Consider the following 18,355-nt stretch of genomic DNA (forward strand, 5'->3'; position numbering starts at 1 on the left):
AAAAAAAAAAAAAAAAAAAAATCTCAGCTGTGTACGCATAATTAAATAACTTCACACTTATTTACACTTGGTCAATCTCTGGACCTCTCTATCCCTATTATATCCACTCTATACATATTCTTTTACAAGCTAAAACATATAAGTAGAGAGATATGTGGTGTGGTGTGGTGTGACCAATTTATGTATATATAATTAATCATCCACCGTCACCAACCATCCACCTTATTTTCACGTCTCATTAGGGGAAACTGATCATAATATATAGCTAGTATCTATCTTTCTCTGCTGGAATTGAAATCCCATTTGAAATTAATTTATCACACAATTGTTATGCAAAACTTAAAACCTTTTCGTTGGTCGCCAATAAAATCTCTATATACCTCGACTTCGAGATCCATCAAGCTGATCTTAATTTACATCTTAACTAGCTAGTACGCTAAGTTACAATTAAATATCAAAACAAAGAAAAAAAAAAGTGGAAGGTGAACCAAATCCCACGTCCCCAACCGCATACGGACCTTATTAGTATAATCATGTAAACTCTTTTTAATATCTTATACTATATATACTTCAAGAAAATGACAAAATTTATAATCACTACACTATAGTATTATTATCCTTATAGCGCTTCTATTATATTTGACACACACACACACAAAAAAAAAAAAACAAATTGTTATATCACCATTCGCCACATCGCTATTTCTTCCACGTCATTTACAATACCATTAGTGTTAAACTCATATATTTATTAGTCTAAAGATGAGTAAGTAAGAAAGAAAAACAACAGAAAGAATCATTCACCACAACAACTATTCCCATGAGGTTTGATATATATAAGGCTTCGCATATATTAATAGTGTTTAAGCGCTCGATCTTTCGTAAACTACGAATTAGTCTTTTAATTTAGTTGAAAGATTTTTTTTTTTTTTTAAAGAGAGAGTTAGAATTCAATTAATCAAGGTCTATATATATGAATGTGATGAAAAAGTGATATGTGGTTTTATTCTAATTCATATGTAAATGAATTTAACTTTTGTTGCTGATTTGAAGAATCTTTTGGCCTGTAGCTGAGACTTGAGAGAACCTAACCCTTCTAGAAGAGAGGCATCCATCATCATGCATGAGGTGAGTGATTGATTGTATACCAATAGATGATTATTAAACAAATTGAAATTCAACTACTCTCTCTCTCTCTCTCTCTCTCTCTCTCTCTCTCTCTCTTTTTCGTTTTTTTTTTCCAATCTTTTTCAATTTATTTATTTTCGTTTCTACTCACATTTTTTTTCCACCTAACTTACCAAATTTCACAATATAGTTTCAACTTTTTCTTTAACATACTGGTAAGCATATTATATATACATGAACAATAGATACGATCCTCTATTTTATTTATTCTCTCATAATAATGTTATTTGTGAATTCCGTTGTTCAAATTCTTTTCTGGCATATACACGAAATTACAACAACATGTATGCTTATTATAGTGCTATCGATCGTATTCTAAATATATACTACTATACAAAATTAATAGATCCGATCCAGCTGTCCAGATAAAAGTGTTAACATTGTCCCAAAAAAAAAGATTGTTAAGTCTTGGTTTTTCAAGTCTCTCTAATACTAATAAGAAGTTGGTTAGAGAAAAACCAGATATATTAATTCAAGGTTCTAGAAGGCTCATTCTTTTATTCAGATTCTCATATTTTTATATAAATATATATGTATTTTGTCTTGGTGGTTCTTGTTGTGTTGTTTTTATACTGAAAATATTAAAGAAATATGAGCATCATCACACACACATATTTTAAACATGAAGTGCTAGTCATCTGATAGAAATTAGTTGAAAATCATGTATATAAGTTACCATGTCCACACATATAATTAGTTATTTGATAATGCTTTGTTTAATTAGCGAGTGATTGTGTGTATTAGGGTTTAGATCTAGATATATTTATTATTGATTAGGAAAAAGAAAAATCAATAATTAAATGAATCCAGTGCAGTCTATCTATATATTAGAGAAAAGACTGTTGACTAGTACAAAACCTTACTATAGAGGCTATAGTTGACCTGCACTTGTCCAAAAACACTCATTAACTTTACCACCTACCTCCACAACTTAAATTTATCCCTCTTCTTCATTATTGCTGCTACCAAATTATTTTTAAGTATCACCTTTCTTTAGTTAGACCAAGTTTTTGTTTGTGACCAATATATATCTGGCGGTAAAAGCCACAAACTTTAGGTTATACTGAATTTCAGGTTTTCCACATATGCGGTAAAAAAAAAATTTGTTTTTGTTTTTATTCCTACTAATCTTATTGCAAACGTCATGCGAGTACCTACGAGTTGCAACAAATAAATAAAAACAAATTTACTAGTTGTACTAATTAAATGGGTTGAAGTTAAAGATCCATTTGTCTGTCAATGAATATAATCACCGTCGAATTGACATATCGTATATATTTATATCTTCAAAATTTGCTTATTTATACTTTGTACACACTAAAAGAAATTCGTATAATGTAAAAAGGAAGAGATCAACACAAAGTTGCTATATAATTTCTTATTATGTATTACTGTTGCGATTACTGTATGTCAGTATATATGAACATGAAATTTCTTTGATTATAAACATTTCTAAGCGATAAATATTAAATTGTTGTCATGATTATTTAAAAATGTCATAGCTTTCTCAAAAGACCATGATGCCATATATGTCAAGCTTCTCACTTATTGTACCAAAACGAAAGGCCACCATACACTACTCATTCAAATCCATCCCACCAACTCACATCTAGAAGCAATTACAAGTTCAACTCTCTTTCTCTCTCCTCCCCTATCATCTAGAAGCAATATATATATGTGTGTGTATATATATGTATATCCTTGTCTAGCTTTAAGTCAAAACCCTATATAAACTATACACCAAAGCTTTGAACCTTCAACCAAACCCCAAAATCCAAGTGCCCCACCAAATGCTTCAATCCTCTTCCACTAGACAAAAAGAAAAACAACTTAATCCCTTTATACCCTTTTAGCTAGCCAAAACCCTCATCAATTAAAAGCCAATCCCCAATATATATAAAATAATAACAAGAAGAATTTGATCATATTGTCTATATATAAGATTTTGTATCAATAATACATCAAGAAATAAGATCTCTAGATATACCACAAGAAAAAAACAAAAAGGTATGGGAAGGTCACCGTGTTGTGAGAAAGCTCACACAAACAAAGGAGCATGGACGAAAGAAGAGGACGAGAGGCTCGTAGCTTACATTAAAGCTCATGGCGAAGGCTGCTGGAGATCTCTTCCCAAAGCCGCTGGACTTCTTCGGTGTGGTAAAAGCTGCCGTCTCCGGTGGATCAACTATCTCCGGCCTGACCTTAAGCGTGGAAACTTCACCGAGGAAGAGGACGAACTCATCATCAAGCTCCATAGCCTTCTTGGCAACAAGTGAGTATACACCTTACAAGTCTCTATGAACTTATTTGAATAATTAACTAGTATATATATATGGTACGTTTAATCAATTTCAAAGTCTAACGAGATGATTTAATTGTTGATATATAGATGGTCGCTTATTGCCGGGAGATTACCAGGAAGAACAGATAACGAGATTAAGAACTACTGGAACACACACATAAGAAGAAAGCTTATAAACAGAGGGATTGATCCAACGACTCATAGACCAATCCAAGAATCATCAGCTTCTCAAGATTCTAAACCTACACAAGTAGAACCAGTTACGAGTAACACCATTAATATCTCCTTCACTTCTGCTCCAAAGGTCGAAACGTTCCAGGAAACTGTAAGTACTTTTCCGGGAAAGTCAGAGAAAATCTCAATGCTTACGTTCAAAGAGGAGAAAAACGAGTGCCAAGTTGAAGAAAAGTTCCCAGATTTGAATCTTGAGCTCAGAATCAGTCTTCCTGATGATGTTGATCGCCGTCAAGGCTTAGTGGGACGCGGGAAGTCAACAACGCCACGTTGTTTCAAGTGCAGCTTAGGCATGATAAACGGCAAGGAGTGTAGATGCGGAAGAATGAGATGCGATGTAGTTGGAGGTAGCAGCGGGAGTATCATCAAGGGTACTGACATCATGAGCAATGGATTCGATTTTTTAGGGTTGGCGAAGAAAGAGACGACCACTTCTCTTTTGGGTTTTCGAAGCTTGGAGATGAAATAATTTCATTTTCATTTTTTTAGGCGTAACTGTACAAAACTTTTGCCTAGAGAAGGTAAAAAATCTTCACTTTGTATGTGAAAAAAAAACTTCACTGTTGAATTTAATATATAGAATATATTTTTCTTACAAACTATGAATTACTTCATTGCAAAAGATAATTTTTATATCGATCCGTGATGAATTTTCCATAGAAAGAAGAGTTTAAATTTAATAATTTGAAATGTTAAACCGATATAGAGATTGATCTCTATTTAATGAGAATATTTCGAAACCGTGGCCTAATGATAATTTTATACGACTGAGATTAGTCAATGCATGAGGTAAGAGGTTTGTTGCCTGAAAAAATCATTATCCAATGTTGGAGATAAGCCATATAAGGAGAAAAGGTTATAATTAGTATGGCAATTAGATGCCTCATCACATAATACTTAGATTATAAGGAGACGATATCTTGTTATAATCTCTATAGTTAAAAGATTTAGGAAGAACGTGGAATTCAAATGTTTAATGACAAGTGGAAAGTGAGGTTTGTAATTAATTTGGCACAAGTAGATAAGTTGTAAAAAGAGAGAAGAGGGGGGGAAACTTAATGTTAGATATATATAAGAGGAAAGAAAAAAACTAAAAACCATAAATGAAGGAAGCAACAACCAATGGACCCTTTCTTCTACCAAACTCAATTTATTTCTCACTAACCATCTCCCTACCAACCTATATACCAACCTTTTCTCATCTTTTGTCCACTTGCGATCCCACATATGCATACATGAATGCATCTCAAATACACACATGCGTAACAAGCATACATATATATATACACTACACACACATGCATGCATATCAATATGTACAAAGATAGTTTCATTGAATGTAGCCACATGCTTGAAATTAGAAAGAGGGACTCGTAAAGTAAAACATTAACGTTCTATCGTAAAGATGTTTGGTAAAATCGGTGTTAAACATGCATGTTTTGTTGATCTCCTCAACTCAACGCTACCAAACCCTGTTTAATACGTACGTTTCTCATCTCAAATCCCAAAATGATTTTCTTTCTTGATAATACAAATATAATCCAAAATACTAGTTTTCATAGTTTCGAGTATCGGGATTTACAGTTTTACTGTGGCAGTGTTATATATTTTTGAAAGTTAAAAGAGAGATTAAAAATTACATAGGATATTTGGAGATGAAAGAGATGGGAGAGGGAGGAAGAGAGTGGTGAGAACTGAAGATAAGGAAAAAGGGGAAAAGGACAAAAGGTGACCACACAAGTGAACAAGACAGACGCACCTGCCTCTTCTTCTGCTTTTATTTTTTCTTTCAATATATATAGTAGAAATTATTAAAAAACGACTTTTTCAAAGGTGTTAGAGCATCTTTACTCGAGTAACCCCCTAATCGTTCCTCAAAAAATAAAAATAAATTAACTTTTTTACAAATTATTATTATTTATTTATCTTTTAAATCTGCTCCACTAAACAGATGACACCTGTTTTGTTTGTTGAGAGTATCGGTTCTCAGATTACTCTGCCAAGGAACGTTTCTGTTTTTTATCCTCTTCTCTCTCTTCTTTTTATTATTTTTTAATAAGAGTATCGATAAAAGAACTGCCAGTAATAATGGTCTTAGGTAGATGCAATAGAAGCTTCTACTAAATTTTCCTCTTTTCTTAATGCTATAGTTGTGAGTCTTGTGACTCTTTTTTTCTTATTTGGTTTTGTCTTTCCCTATCTTGCTCTAAAAGGGAAGAAAGAAATTTTGTCACCAAGTTTTCCCCAAAAAAAGTCTTTAACGGTCGCAATTGCCTACTTGAAAGTTCCATTCCATTTTCTATTGAAATAAATTTAGCACTTCCACTTGCGTAGTTTATGTCAATATGATCAAATTTACAGTTTGCAATTACCATACTTATTATATATGCGAACGTTTAATCGCCGAGTGCACATATAACCGAATATAACTGATATACTTAAAACACAATCTAGTTTCTACTTTTTGAGAATGATGAGAGAATCTTTAACTGGAATATTTTCCATTTTCATTCCCTCTAAAGAGCCTGTTTACAACAGAGCCCATACATACAAACTCCTGATGAAAATTCCCATTACGAATTTACTGCTCATTTTCTAACTCCAATCGGAAACTGATGGGCTTACTTTCTAAGAGAGCCCAATGAACCAGAGCCCAATTAGACTTGGACGGAAGTAAACAATAACAACAACAACATCATAGAGAAAGCGAGAGATAAAAAAAAACAAAGGTCACAAGGCAGAGAGATTAATTTAAAAACTCAGTTCCCAATCTTCTATCAAACCAAAGAAACAAGAGGAATTATTTTCTTTTATAGAGAGAGAGAGAGAGAGTGAGAGAGAGAGCCATGCATGAAACGTCTTCAGCTCCTTCCTTCCTTCCTTACTTCTTCTTCTCATCCTCACCTTTGCTAGTACTCTCGTCCTCCTCATTCCGCTGCCATTTCAACCAAAATTATATTTTCAATATCAGAACCTTCTTTACCAAACTAAGAAAAGAAAAAAACAACAACAACAACAAAGCCGCACCTTTGATTCATCTGGCAGAGACGCTAGCAGCGCTTTCACTTCTGGATCATTTGGATCCACTCCTGGAAGCTGTGCGTGTTCACAAACACTTAGGACCAAAACTATACTATTCTCTTTCAAAATCCAAACTATTATGATGACTCATTAGTTCAAGTAAAAAAGCTTACCGATGAGAGCACAGACGATATGAAGGCTTGATCTCCCAAGAGGTGTCCAGCACCTGTAGCTTCACTTGACTCTTCCCCACTCATCGACATTTGCAGCGCTGCACATGGATCAATACAAAATATAAGGCTCTTTCATCAAATCACCCATAGGAAGGTATCCGTTTTATCTTCTAATTGCCATGATTATACTTATACCACACAGCTATACTTACCTAAAGCCAAATCCTGGTCCTCATCAGCCGCTTCTGACATGTTAACATCACCTACAGACATAGCAATTGCCTGATCTAGCAACGCACTGTCCTCATCCTGCGACAAAAATCTTTGATAGTTAAAAGGTTGTATGATAAACACACTCTCCACCAGTGGCTATGTAAGAATGCTACACACAATATAGAAACATAACAGCGCACAAAGAGAGTAACAACTAACCATTGGTTCAGCGTTCTTCTCAGTGGTCCTGGCAACTGTCTCCTGTGAGGCAGAGGCAGAGGCTGTGTCCCCATCTTTGTCCTTCTGACCTGCCTCATCGGCTGCCTTCTTAGCAGCAGCCTCTTGTCTTGCTCTCTCCTCCTCCATGGAGACCCGAAGGGCAAGAGCAAGCTCTGGATCGATATTTGGGTCCACACCAAAGTCAAAGTCCCCACCTGCTGCAGCTGCAGCAGCTGCCGCAGAAACATACCCACTTGCACCCTCATCACCCGTGAATACAGGGGTGCTGAAAGAAAATTAAATAGTCAACACACCGAGAAGAAAATTAACAGTCACAGACGCCAAGGTAATAACACCGGTCTAAATAATCTAAACCAGATAAAGTCAATGTTCTCAATTGATCGATGTAACAGCCAAATTTTGCATTATTGATAAAAGACCAGACATCAGAGTTCAAAACACAACAAACCACATGCAATGGCAACCTAGACTGTTCACTTAACAGTGTACATAAGCTAGAAAAGTAGAGTAAAAAAGAGGATGGTACCTGAGGAGGACATCAGAGAGAGCATTAGATCCAGATGGAACATGAACAATGTGGCTACCATCATTATTATTGACAGCGGAAAGGAGGGCCTCGAGCTTCTGAGGCTTTTCCTCATCGTCATCTTCCCCAAAATTGACAATGTCAAGAGAGACACTATTCTTCTTGAGCCTTTTGCCAACTATTTCGAGGGCCTTCTTTTCATACTTGATAGGGCTAAAAAGCAGAGAAGCACAACACAAAAAAAATCAGATAAACTAATACAAAAACCTAGTCAGTAAGCGTGCAGTACATACAAGAAAGAAAGTGAGAGTACCTTCCAGCAAAAACAATAATCCGTTGGCGTTGATTCTTGTTTTGGCGATGCTTAAGAGCAAGCTGTGCAATCTGGATAGCCGCCGTTAAGTTGATCTCACCTCCAACATCAAGACCTGAAAAAAGATGGAGCAAGTAGCATTAAACTCCAATGGTTCCTAAATAAAAGATAATTGATGTTCTTAGTAGATAATAAAGATTGGGGGGAGACATACCGTGCATACAGGCCAAGATTTTGCCAAGATCAGAGGTAGGAGTAGTCAAAACTCGAACTCCTTTGCCAGCCATAGTCAAAATCCCCACCGTATTCTCCGGATTGGACTGCAAAATCGAAAGATCCCAAAAATCAAAATCTCAGAAAGCAAACCCAAAAACCCTAATAAATCGAATCCAAAAGTGAGATGCGTTAATAAATATACCTGGGTTTTAGCCCCGCAAAGAAGATTAACAGCTTCCGTTTGAGCTTGTAACCTACACGGAGAGTAATCTCCGTTTCGCATCCACTCCGAGTTGTCGATGCATATCATAGTCGCCTACACAACAAGATCAAAATTAAGCAACCCAACATCGAGATCAAACGAAGAAATCGAGGATAAACGAATGAATTCGACATAATTTACCTCGAGAACCATTGTGTCGTCCAAAGAGAAAGAAGAAGCTTCACAATCTGTCGTAGAGAGAAAGTCAGGAACGAAGGAAGCTTTTGTCTAATAGATTTAGATTTTTGGGTCTCTTTTGTTGTTGTGAGCTTCTTTAAATACAGCCCTTTTATTTCTTTCTTTCTCCTTTCACACCCCCCACTATTTTACTTTCATTTTATTTTCGCCACATTACTTTTTTTTTTTTTTTTTTACACTGGAGTTTCCATTTTTATTGATGTCACAAAAAACTTACATTGGTTTTTTTTGATAAATTAGCAAAACAAAGTTGATATTTTCTAAATAATTAAAAGGTACAGAAACCATACCGCCTCACGGATAAATGTATAAATTCCTAATTTTTTATTATTATTCAAGATTACCCCAATAACTCTACAAAAACGTCAATATAAACCGCAACCAAGAACACAATTCCCACCAGATTCACTCTCTCTCTCTACTCAGGAGAATTTACAATAGTGTGTGTAAGAAAAGAGACAGAAAAAAACAAATACAACAAGCAGTAACGTTGGATCATGTCATGTTATCCTATGCATTCAGTGCATTTGGGATCAGAGGCGATCTTGTGCTTCTGCTGATTGGCAAGTGAACATATACCTCGTGAACTTCCTGCTTACATACATCCCCTTTGTCTCGATCTATCGCGTAACATACATATATTGTGTCTATCACATCGTCTAGAACATGTACAAAGAACGCCAAGATCACTATCAGTAAGACCCATGCCAGTATAGCCACCAAGTACGAATCTTTTCCCAGGTTGCTCACTCCTCTCAGAACTCCCCATGTCTGCTTTTCAAACCACCCAAAAACTATATTAACACTATTATTCTATATGTTTGGTTGGTGAGAAGCAGATGCTATTTATTACTTACCGCCACTGCATATGCGGCTGAGAGGACAGAGACTATTCCGGTTAGGATTCTGGTGGAAACTGTTTCAACAAAAACAGCTGACAGTAGGTTGCGTCTTAACAGCTCGTAAGTCATTTTCGCAGAGGTGCAATAGGCTTCGCCTGTTATTGCTGCAAAGTTGATGGTGAACTTGTTGAGATAGTCTAGTGCTCCGAGTAATGCGTTTGCGCAGCAACGGAGAACCAAATTCACCATGCCTTGTGGGTTCTCTTCTCTTGCATTGTCCACAATTGCCCGGACCACACGAACAATGCATATGAGAAGTCCTGATACACATATTGTACCAAAGGATTGACCAAATGCGTTCCTGAAAAGAGTTAGAATTAGGAAAAAAAAAAAAGAGTAAGAATCACACATGCTTTAAGAGAAACCGGAACAGGGTTTTGGAGACTAATGCAAATTTGACTATAAACTCATTCAGAATGTACCACTGTTTATCGAAACTTTCACATTTAAAGTAGTAAACAAGATAAGATGGTGATGTATTGTATCCATTCCGTAAAGCCTAGACTAATGAATACCATGACCTAGAATCACTGAATACTTTGGATGTGAGGACTGAAACAAAGAAGTATACTTTACGAGGAATCACAACTAAGAAACCTCAAAGCAACGGACTCCCGAGATCACACAAGCATATATTCGAATTAAGAGCACCATTGACAGTAACAAAAAGTGCACAGCAAAATCATTGATAACAAGAATAAAAGAGACAATGAAGTGGCGGCGAATCACCTCAAAGAACTCCGAATGCATTTTTTAGGGATTGACTCTTCCTTGGAGAAATACCACTGAGCAATAGCTCCACTTATCACATACACTTGCATTTCTACCATTACAGCAAGAGACCAGAGCATCGTCAAAATGGCAAGCGCGTAATACGCAGGAACCCAAGAATCCTCCTTCCACTCACAAAAGTAATCACCATCCAACTCCCGCGGCACAAACTTTCCATTAAACCTTGCAAACACCAAGAACACCACAATGGGTGCATAGTACAACACTAACCCGAGAGTGAGCAATGGCAAGACAAGAAAAAGCTTCAAGTTTTTGGACAAGGCATCAGATGCAACACCGATGATCTGGATGGTGAGCTCAATTATGTGCCAATTACCTACAATGATCCAGACAATGATCCAGACAATGATCCCGATGACTAAGAAAACGAAGACTAGGACAAGTATTCTGTAAGCGAGAGGGAGGGAGTGACTACAAGAAGAGCTAAGAGTACAAGCGACAAACCAATAGACATTGAAAAAGATGGGAAAGAGGACAAAGAGAGGCAAACAAGCATAAACGATCTGCTTAGTGTAGTGTTTGAGCAAAAGCAGGACACTAAAACAAAAGGGCGCGCTTAAAATGAGCGTTACAACAAGGGTCCAGATCAAATTCTTCTCAAAGACTGAATCAGACGAAGAAAGCAAACCGTACATGACACTCGAAGAAGCATTATTCCCAAAGGTGGAATTTTTGACGCAGGAGGAAGAGGTGAAATCGTAGGTGAAGGAAGAAGAGGAGCTGCCGTAATCGCTGTTTCTATGGAAAACGGAGAAGATACCAAAAGCAAAGGTGGAGAGGACGAGAAGATCGAAGAGAAGTAGGAAAGGGATGTCCTTGAAAGGTCTGGGGCCAAAATTGTATGAGATCTGAAGGAACTGAGTTGGGTCGGACTCGGGATCACTTCGACGCGGAGAATCGAGAGCCGACGTGGAGGGTTTTGAGAGAAGAGGGTGCGACGGAGAGGATGAGTCGTAAATTGCAGCGAATTTGGAGGGGTCGCCGTCGTCCGCCGCCATGGTCGTTCAAAGAGTGAGAGAGGAAGAGTAAAATAGCTCCGCCTGAGTTAGATAGTGGTGAAGGAAGCAGAAGACGACGATACTCGATTTTGCAATTTTTTTTTTTACTTTTTTTAATATTTAATCACAGTAACTAGTGACGATGACGACGATCACCGCCCAAGCGGCGAAGCGAAGATGATTCAATTCAATCAAGATCTCGCCGCCACCACAAATTTTACAATTTTTAATTTGTATAGTATTTAGTATTTACCGTTCAAAGATGATTAATATTATTATCTTCATCGGCATCAACATAATTAATTAGTATATAGTATATACTATATATAGTTTCTTATGCATTATACATAAATGAAATTTGAGGAAGAAAAAAAAAACAATAATCACACCTTCGGAGATATTGAAACGGGCTTTATTCGAAGCCCAATGATAGACTTCTCTGAACCCAATGAATCTTATTAAAGCCCATACGTCGCATGCAAGGTGTAATGGTCCTACTAATTCTTAAAGAACGTGGCGTGGCGTGAACTCGAGCGTGTGATTGAATTTTGCAGGCGTGGGAGATTTCTTTTGAAATCTTTAAAACTCTATTCAAATCTCAAACCAACAACACACCCACTTTTTTGGGTTTTGTTTTTTTTATGACCTTATTAGAAACTAGAATCCATATAACGTGAGTTTTCAAGGAAATAAATCCAAGACTAATTGAAATCACTATTCAAGTTTCTTACTATTAATTAAAATCTACTGCAAAAAAAACTAAAAACCAAAAAAAAAAAAAACTAGAAACTAAAAAGGTATCCCGAAAACTACAGCTATTCAGAGCCAAAATGGTACCGAATAGGGTAGAAAACTTGTAACCAAAGCATCAACCCGTGGCACACTAGTAGCTCCTTTATATACATAAAAGCACGACTTCACATGATACAAAACCAACTCCGCGTATAACAACATCATCACGTGAACTCACTCAACAGGTTCAGTGTGTTCTGACATGTTGTTCCCTCTCTGAATGAAACTCTCCCAAATAGAGATTGGCCTAACCACCCATCCAACCATATCAGGGCACTTGGTTTCATCCCACCTAATTTCTCTTGTTTTCCTTTCTCTATCTCAAGATTTTTGTGTTCTTGTTTTGAATCATGCAACATTCTTCGATGTATGTTTTCCTCTTCTGGGCCCTATCTCTCTTCACCGCCTTCAATACTCTTGCTTCTTCATCATATGGTACACATACAAGTAATATTATTGCATTTACTATACATATACAAGATTTAAGCTTGGTGATGTTTGGTATTATTCGTGTACAGATGGACCTTTCTACGACTCCACTGCCTATACAGAGGTTTAAAGCTCTGAAAAACTATTTCAATTTCACCTTTTATCATAAAAGAAACTATTTTCAATTTCACAAAGTATATACATAAAAAAAGTGCACATAGATATAATGAATGTGAATTTCAACGGTCATGAGCAGTGTAAAGCAGAAGCAGAGAAGCCACTTTACAATGGAGGAATGCTTAAGGACAAAAGACCTTCCGTCTCAGGGAGAGACACTCTCGCAGGCGTTAAAGCTCGTTACACACCAGCTTACATATTGCACAATCTCACGCAGAACACCATCTATTGCTTCTCCAGTTAAGCATTTCANNNACTCTTTCGCTACAATAACATAAGTACGTTAGCATATATGAATAAATGTGACTGATTTTGAGACTGATGAACAACAGTTTGGGTGAAGATAAAGGCTGGTGCTACATCAGCTCGTGTAAGAGCAAGGCTGAGAACAGACAACACCACTTTGAACTGCGTCGGTTCTGTATCTGCAAAATATGGTTGCTGGTCTTTCCTCAAAGGCGGCTTCCTTCTTAACTCTCCTTCTAACCAATCCATCCTCTTCTTTGAGGTAGATCCTAGATTCTATCTATAATCAAAACATGTGATTAGATTAGATGATCACAGTCAAGTGTCTGGTTAGTGCAGGCATCACACGACGATGGTAAAGTGCAATTACAAGTGGCGAGTGCCTCTCTTCAGCCCTTCACGCAAGAACAGTGGAGGAACAGCCAAGATTACTTCATTAATACCGTAAAATTACACTAATAATTTTCTAACATGAAAATCGGAAACTGCCTACATGATTCTTTATGTGGGTTCTCTTAAATATTTCAGGTGAGAAAACGAGCGGTGACGATTCACGTGTCCGACAAAAACGGAGGGAGCGTTGAAGGAGCTGCGGTGACAGTAGAGCAGATCTCTAAAGACTTCCCCATTGGATCTGCCATCTCCAAAACTATCCTCGGAAACCTTCCTTACCAAGTAAGCCACTCACTCCTCTGTTTCAAACATTTTCTTGAAACCTCTCTGTTTCTTGAAACGGATACTGTTTTTTTTTGTAGGAGTGGTTCGTCAAGAGATTCGACGCTACGGTGTTTGAGAACGAGCTGAAATGGTACGCGACGGAGCCCGATCAAGGCAAGCTCAACTACACATTCGCTGATCAGATGATGAGTTTCGTCAGAGCCAACAGAATCATCGCTCGCGGTCATAACATCTTCTGGGAAGATCCCAAATACACTCCCAATTGGGTTCGTAACCTAACCGTAGAAGATCTCCGGTCGGCAGCTAACCGGCGTATCAGGAGTCTAATGACTCGGTACAGAGGAGAGTTCGTGCACTGGGACGTGAGCAATGAGATGCTTCACTTCGACTTCTACGAGACCCGACTGGGAAAGAACGCGTCCTACGGGTTCTTCGCGGCGGCACGTGAGATTGATCCGCTGGCGACTCTGTTCCTGAATGATTTCAACGTGGTGGAGACTTGTAGCGACGAGAGGTCGACGGTTGACGAATACATCGCGAGGGTGAGAGAGCTCCAACGGTACGATGGCGTACAGATGGACGGAATCGGGCTCGAGGGTCACTTCACGACGCCGAACGTGGCGCTGATGAGAGCCATCCTCGATAAACTGGCCACGCTCCAGCTCCCGATCTGGCTCACAGAGATTGATATCAGCAACACCCTCGACCACCGCACTCAGGTCAAATACGTGGTTATTTCCGGTTTACTTCTGTTTGATGTAACCGCCGCAATTTGCACCCGGTTATGGTGACAATTTTGTGCGGTTTATTTATCTAATATGCATAGCATAGATAGATAGTAACAGGAGATTGGTAATGTTTTCAGGCGATTTATTTGGAGCAAGTGTTACGTGAAGGATTCTCACACCCATCGGTGAATGGTATAATGCTATGGACCGCACTGCATCCATACGGGTGTTACGAAATGTGCCTTACGGACGATAAGTTCAGAAACCTTCCAGCCGGAGAGGTGGTCGATCAAAAGCTTATAGAATGGAAGACCGGTGAGGTTAAGGCGACAACAGACGACCATGGTACATCAAGTTTCCACGGCTTTTTGGGAGAGTATAGAGTTTGCGTCGTATACCAAGGTAAAACGGTTAATACGACTTTCTCGCTATCTCGAAGCCCTGAGACCAAACATGTTAGGCTCCAAATCTAACCTCTCTGTTTAACATTGATTATCTCTTAAGATTTTACGGTGTGAAACTGTAAATCTTACTTTTACAAAAGAAGTATATAAGTATTTTTATTTTAAGCCTGAATGTACTGGTGTGGTGGTGGGGACAAAAGTAAAGAAACAACAGGTCAAAAAAGGAGGGACGAGACTTTGTGGCGTGGGAAAACTATTTTTACATAAATTTTGTGACATATAATAGAGACATCAAATCAAACATAAAATCACTGCAAAGTAACTTAAAAAAGCTAAAGTGGAATCATTCATATCACACAGCCATTATCAGTGAGGCCCATCTTGGCTCTGACGACATTATCATGAACTTAAATGTTTATCTACAGTACTCAAGGAATTAAAGACACAAACCTACCATTTACCAGACAATAAATTTGAAATTAGGTTAAGTGGAAAATAGTACTAAATTTGGCGCTCTAGATCTCGACTAAACCCTAAAAAATCATTATATCACAAAAACATATCTCACAATTTCGTAACATGAACCATCTTCAAAAGACAGATGAAACAAGAACACACGCACACACGACAAAGCTACAAATGCAAAACCCTAAAACACCAAATTTGTTGCAGTCTTAAAGCGAAAAAACATTGAGAATCAACAGAACTAAACAAGGCAAAATGCTAACAAAACTACTACAGAGAAACCTAAGACGATGATGCTACGAGAAAATAAAGGGGAAAGTAAACGCGGCGAGTAGCATAGCCAGTGAAGCGCAGGCTGATCTGCTTGAGTCTCCCATGGCCAAACCAGCCATCCATGACCCGTCTTGTAGCATAGTCTCTCCCGTACCCATCTCAGACCCAGTTCCCTGAGACCCATACACAGAAGAACCCTGAACCTGACCTTGAGTCTGTTGACCCTCACCCGCGTAACCCGTATCCGAACCTTGTGAGGTCGACGACGAGTCTGACACTGGAGGAGAGTAGCTCGTCGACTTCTGACTGTTTTACAAACAAAAAAGTGATTGGTAATGTCAAATTATCTTTCAACTTGCGATTTCAAACAATTAAATTAATGGTTCTTGACAACACAAAAGAGAATCTTATTGCCTTAAATAAAACAATGGTTTATGAAAAGAAGAGAAACAAACATCGGCTTTTCCAACGACAAAGAAAAAACACATTACCCAAAATCTTTCACTATAGTATGATTATAAAATAAAATACAAAAAGAAGATCCTAAGATTAATTATTACGAAACCCACTATCACATAGTAAAAAGTTTCAATTTTTATTCAAAAGAAGGCAAAAAAAAAAACCCAGAAATTGTGGGAAATAAAAAAAGAGGACTAATAATATAATTAATGATGAAATGTACCTAGGAGAAGAAGGGCAAAACGTGACGGTGTAATCACCACCGGCGCAAGTGAAAGTGCTGGTAGCATCGTCGTAGGCGTAGCTGTAGGAGCGAGGACACGCGGCTTTGAACATCTCCGAGTAAACGGAAGGCCTACAAGTAGAAGGTGTAGCATACGCGCCGCTGCAACAGTACTCCGGACTCCGAAACGCTTCACACGCGCTTTTACAAGCGTCTCCGTCGCCGAAACGCAGCTCTGCAGGGCACTGCGTGTTTATATCCGAAGTGCAGCCCGTAGAAGCGCACTGCCCAGATCCACCGGCAACTTCCACGATCATCGGAATGTTGTAACCGTCGACGAGGCTCACGTCGTAGAAATCGTCTCCGCCGGTTCCTAGGGTGAACTCAGCGAGGGTAACAGGCGGAGCGGCGCCGAGTCCGACGCATTCGACTTGGTTAGAGCCGCAGTCTCCGGTTGTGCAAGTACCGGAGCCAGAACCGTCGAACTGGCAACCGGTTCGAGCCCAGAACCGACCGGACCAACCGGTGGGGGCTTGGAGAGAGCGAGAGGTGCCTTTAGGGAGCTCGAAGCCGGTGGTGGAGAGAGTAGGAGAGCCAGCATTCGCCAGGATTCCAGGCCATACGGTGTAGCCGCACCGATTAGCGAATGTGAATGTTGAGCCATAAGTACCTTTAAAAATGGGAACCATATCAGTAAAAAAAAAAAAGGAGAAACAAATAATAAATGGAACTTTGAAAGGAGTTTAAAAAGTTTGATTTTAAATACCAGTGGAAGCTAAGAGCAGAACTAGGAAGCTCAATGTGAGAGTGGAAGAGCCGCTTGGAGAAGAAAGATCCATGAGATTGTTCTTCTTCTTCGTCTTCTTGTTCTTACTCACTGTTCTTGATCTGAATCTAAAGTGAAGGGTTTTTTTTGTTTTTTGGGGAAGAAAAAGATGAGAGATACAGCTAAATTTGGTCGAAGTGAAGTGATGATATGTGGTTTTTGTCCTTTTTTTTTTTNTTTTTTTTTTTTTTTTTTTTTTTTTGGTTTATTTAGTACTAAAGTGTTTACTGGGCTCTATGGCTGACAAAATCACTCTACTGCAATTATTAAAGAATTCAAAACAAAATTACAAAAAAAAAGGATGAATGGATATAGGACCCTCACCCAATTTGATATATATCTTCATTACTTTCATGTGTGTTTACCTTACTTAAAGTTGTACTGATATAAATATTTGTTTTCAGTTTGTGTAAAATGATTTGATGACAATGCTGTAATTTTAGTCTTGTTGATCGAGTAGGAGAATTACGTGTGGGTTATCTTTTTATACCTTTCTTGATTTATTTGTTACATAATCAAGAAAAATCCATGAGTCATAGTCTCATAGACGACGAGTGTAATACATTATTTTACTAATAAATAATGACCTACACTAACGAACGTGTTGAACTGGGCTTTAAAACTCGGCCCGTCTAGTTGTGGAAAATGGGCCCCTTTTGTAAAAAATGACAAACCTTTGGGGGATGATAAGTGGGACCTATGTGAACAAAAAGCATCTTTATTTTATTTTTTATCATATCTGGTTTGATGTGACATTACACACGTAATTAAAGGTTCCACACTCCAGTATATTTTCGCCAAGCCCCAAGGAGAAATTAAACCCTCTTTCTATATAATAAAAAGTAAAAATGTTTTTCTTGTTTATTTCTAATTATAAGGATTATCTAAGGGTATTTATTATTTAAGGGTGTAGTTAGTGTTCCTGATGTGCCTACTATATTTTGAGTCTTGACCGTTGATTAATTATGTTTGAAAAATGTTAAGATGTATGTACAGAGATAGTGACACATGGAAGGAACACAGCCGGAAGATATTAGGCCATCCTTAATGGGATAACTTTCCCCCTGTTCTAAGCCC

The 18,355-nt window shown here is 38.0% G+C and overlaps 5 protein-coding genes across 5 annotated transcripts; 2 read left to right on the forward strand and 3 right to left on the reverse strand.

Moving 5' to 3' along the window:
• On the forward strand, nucleotides 2,908-4,308 carry LOC104729167 (transcription repressor MYB4-like). The gene is made up of 2 exons (XM_010448069.2): nucleotides 2,908-3,460; nucleotides 3,578-4,308. Exons 1-2 carry the CDS (start codon nucleotides 3,198-3,200, stop codon nucleotides 4,191-4,193), a joined length of 879 nt encoding a protein of 292 aa, XP_010446371.1. The 5' UTR covers nucleotides 2,908-3,197; the 3' UTR covers nucleotides 4,194-4,308.
• LOC104729168 (26S proteasome non-ATPase regulatory subunit 4 homolog) lies at nucleotides 6,283-8,941 on the reverse strand. Its single transcript, XM_010448070.1, has 10 exons — nucleotides 8,830-8,941; nucleotides 8,629-8,742; nucleotides 8,425-8,530; nucleotides 8,211-8,325; nucleotides 7,898-8,110; nucleotides 7,351-7,636; nucleotides 7,131-7,227; nucleotides 6,919-7,016; nucleotides 6,752-6,820; nucleotides 6,283-6,659 (listed from the first exon to the last, which is right to left on the reverse strand). The coding sequence occupies exons 1-10, from the start codon at nucleotides 8,839-8,841 to the stop codon at nucleotides 6,606-6,608; spliced, it is 1,164 nt and encodes a 387-aa protein (XP_010446372.1). The 5' UTR covers nucleotides 8,842-8,941; the 3' UTR covers nucleotides 6,283-6,605.
• On the reverse strand, nucleotides 9,192-11,772 carry LOC104729169 (choline transporter-like protein 1). The gene is made up of 3 exons (XM_010448071.2): nucleotides 10,518-11,772; nucleotides 9,744-10,089; nucleotides 9,192-9,657 (listed from the first exon to the last, which is right to left on the reverse strand). The coding sequence occupies exons 1-3, from the start codon at nucleotides 11,576-11,578 to the stop codon at nucleotides 9,397-9,399; spliced, it is 1,668 nt and encodes a 555-aa protein (XP_010446373.1). The 5' UTR covers nucleotides 11,579-11,772; the 3' UTR covers nucleotides 9,192-9,396.
• On the forward strand, nucleotides 12,523-15,197 carry LOC104729170 (anti-sigma-I factor RsgI6-like). The gene is made up of 8 exons (XM_010448072.2): nucleotides 12,523-12,805; nucleotides 12,889-12,923; nucleotides 13,056-13,215; nucleotides 13,309-13,484; nucleotides 13,562-13,666; nucleotides 13,751-13,897; nucleotides 13,978-14,619; nucleotides 14,766-15,197. Exons 1-8 carry the CDS (start codon nucleotides 12,721-12,723, stop codon nucleotides 15,099-15,101), a joined length of 1,686 nt encoding a protein of 561 aa, XP_010446374.1. The 5' UTR covers nucleotides 12,523-12,720; the 3' UTR covers nucleotides 15,102-15,197.
• Nucleotides 15,555-17,468, reverse strand: LOC104729171 (thaumatin-like protein 1). The gene is made up of 3 exons (XM_010448073.2): nucleotides 17,219-17,468; nucleotides 16,453-17,122; nucleotides 15,555-16,076 (listed from the first exon to the last, which is right to left on the reverse strand). Exons 1-3 carry the CDS (start codon nucleotides 17,289-17,291, stop codon nucleotides 15,794-15,796), a joined length of 1,026 nt encoding a protein of 341 aa, XP_010446375.1. The 5' UTR covers nucleotides 17,292-17,468; the 3' UTR covers nucleotides 15,555-15,793.

Source organism: Camelina sativa, chromosome 12 (assembly GCF_000633955.1).
Source record: "Camelina sativa cultivar DH55 chromosome 12, Cs, whole genome shotgun sequence".
Classification (NCBI taxonomy): Eukaryota; Viridiplantae; Streptophyta; class Magnoliopsida; order Brassicales; family Brassicaceae; genus Camelina; species Camelina sativa.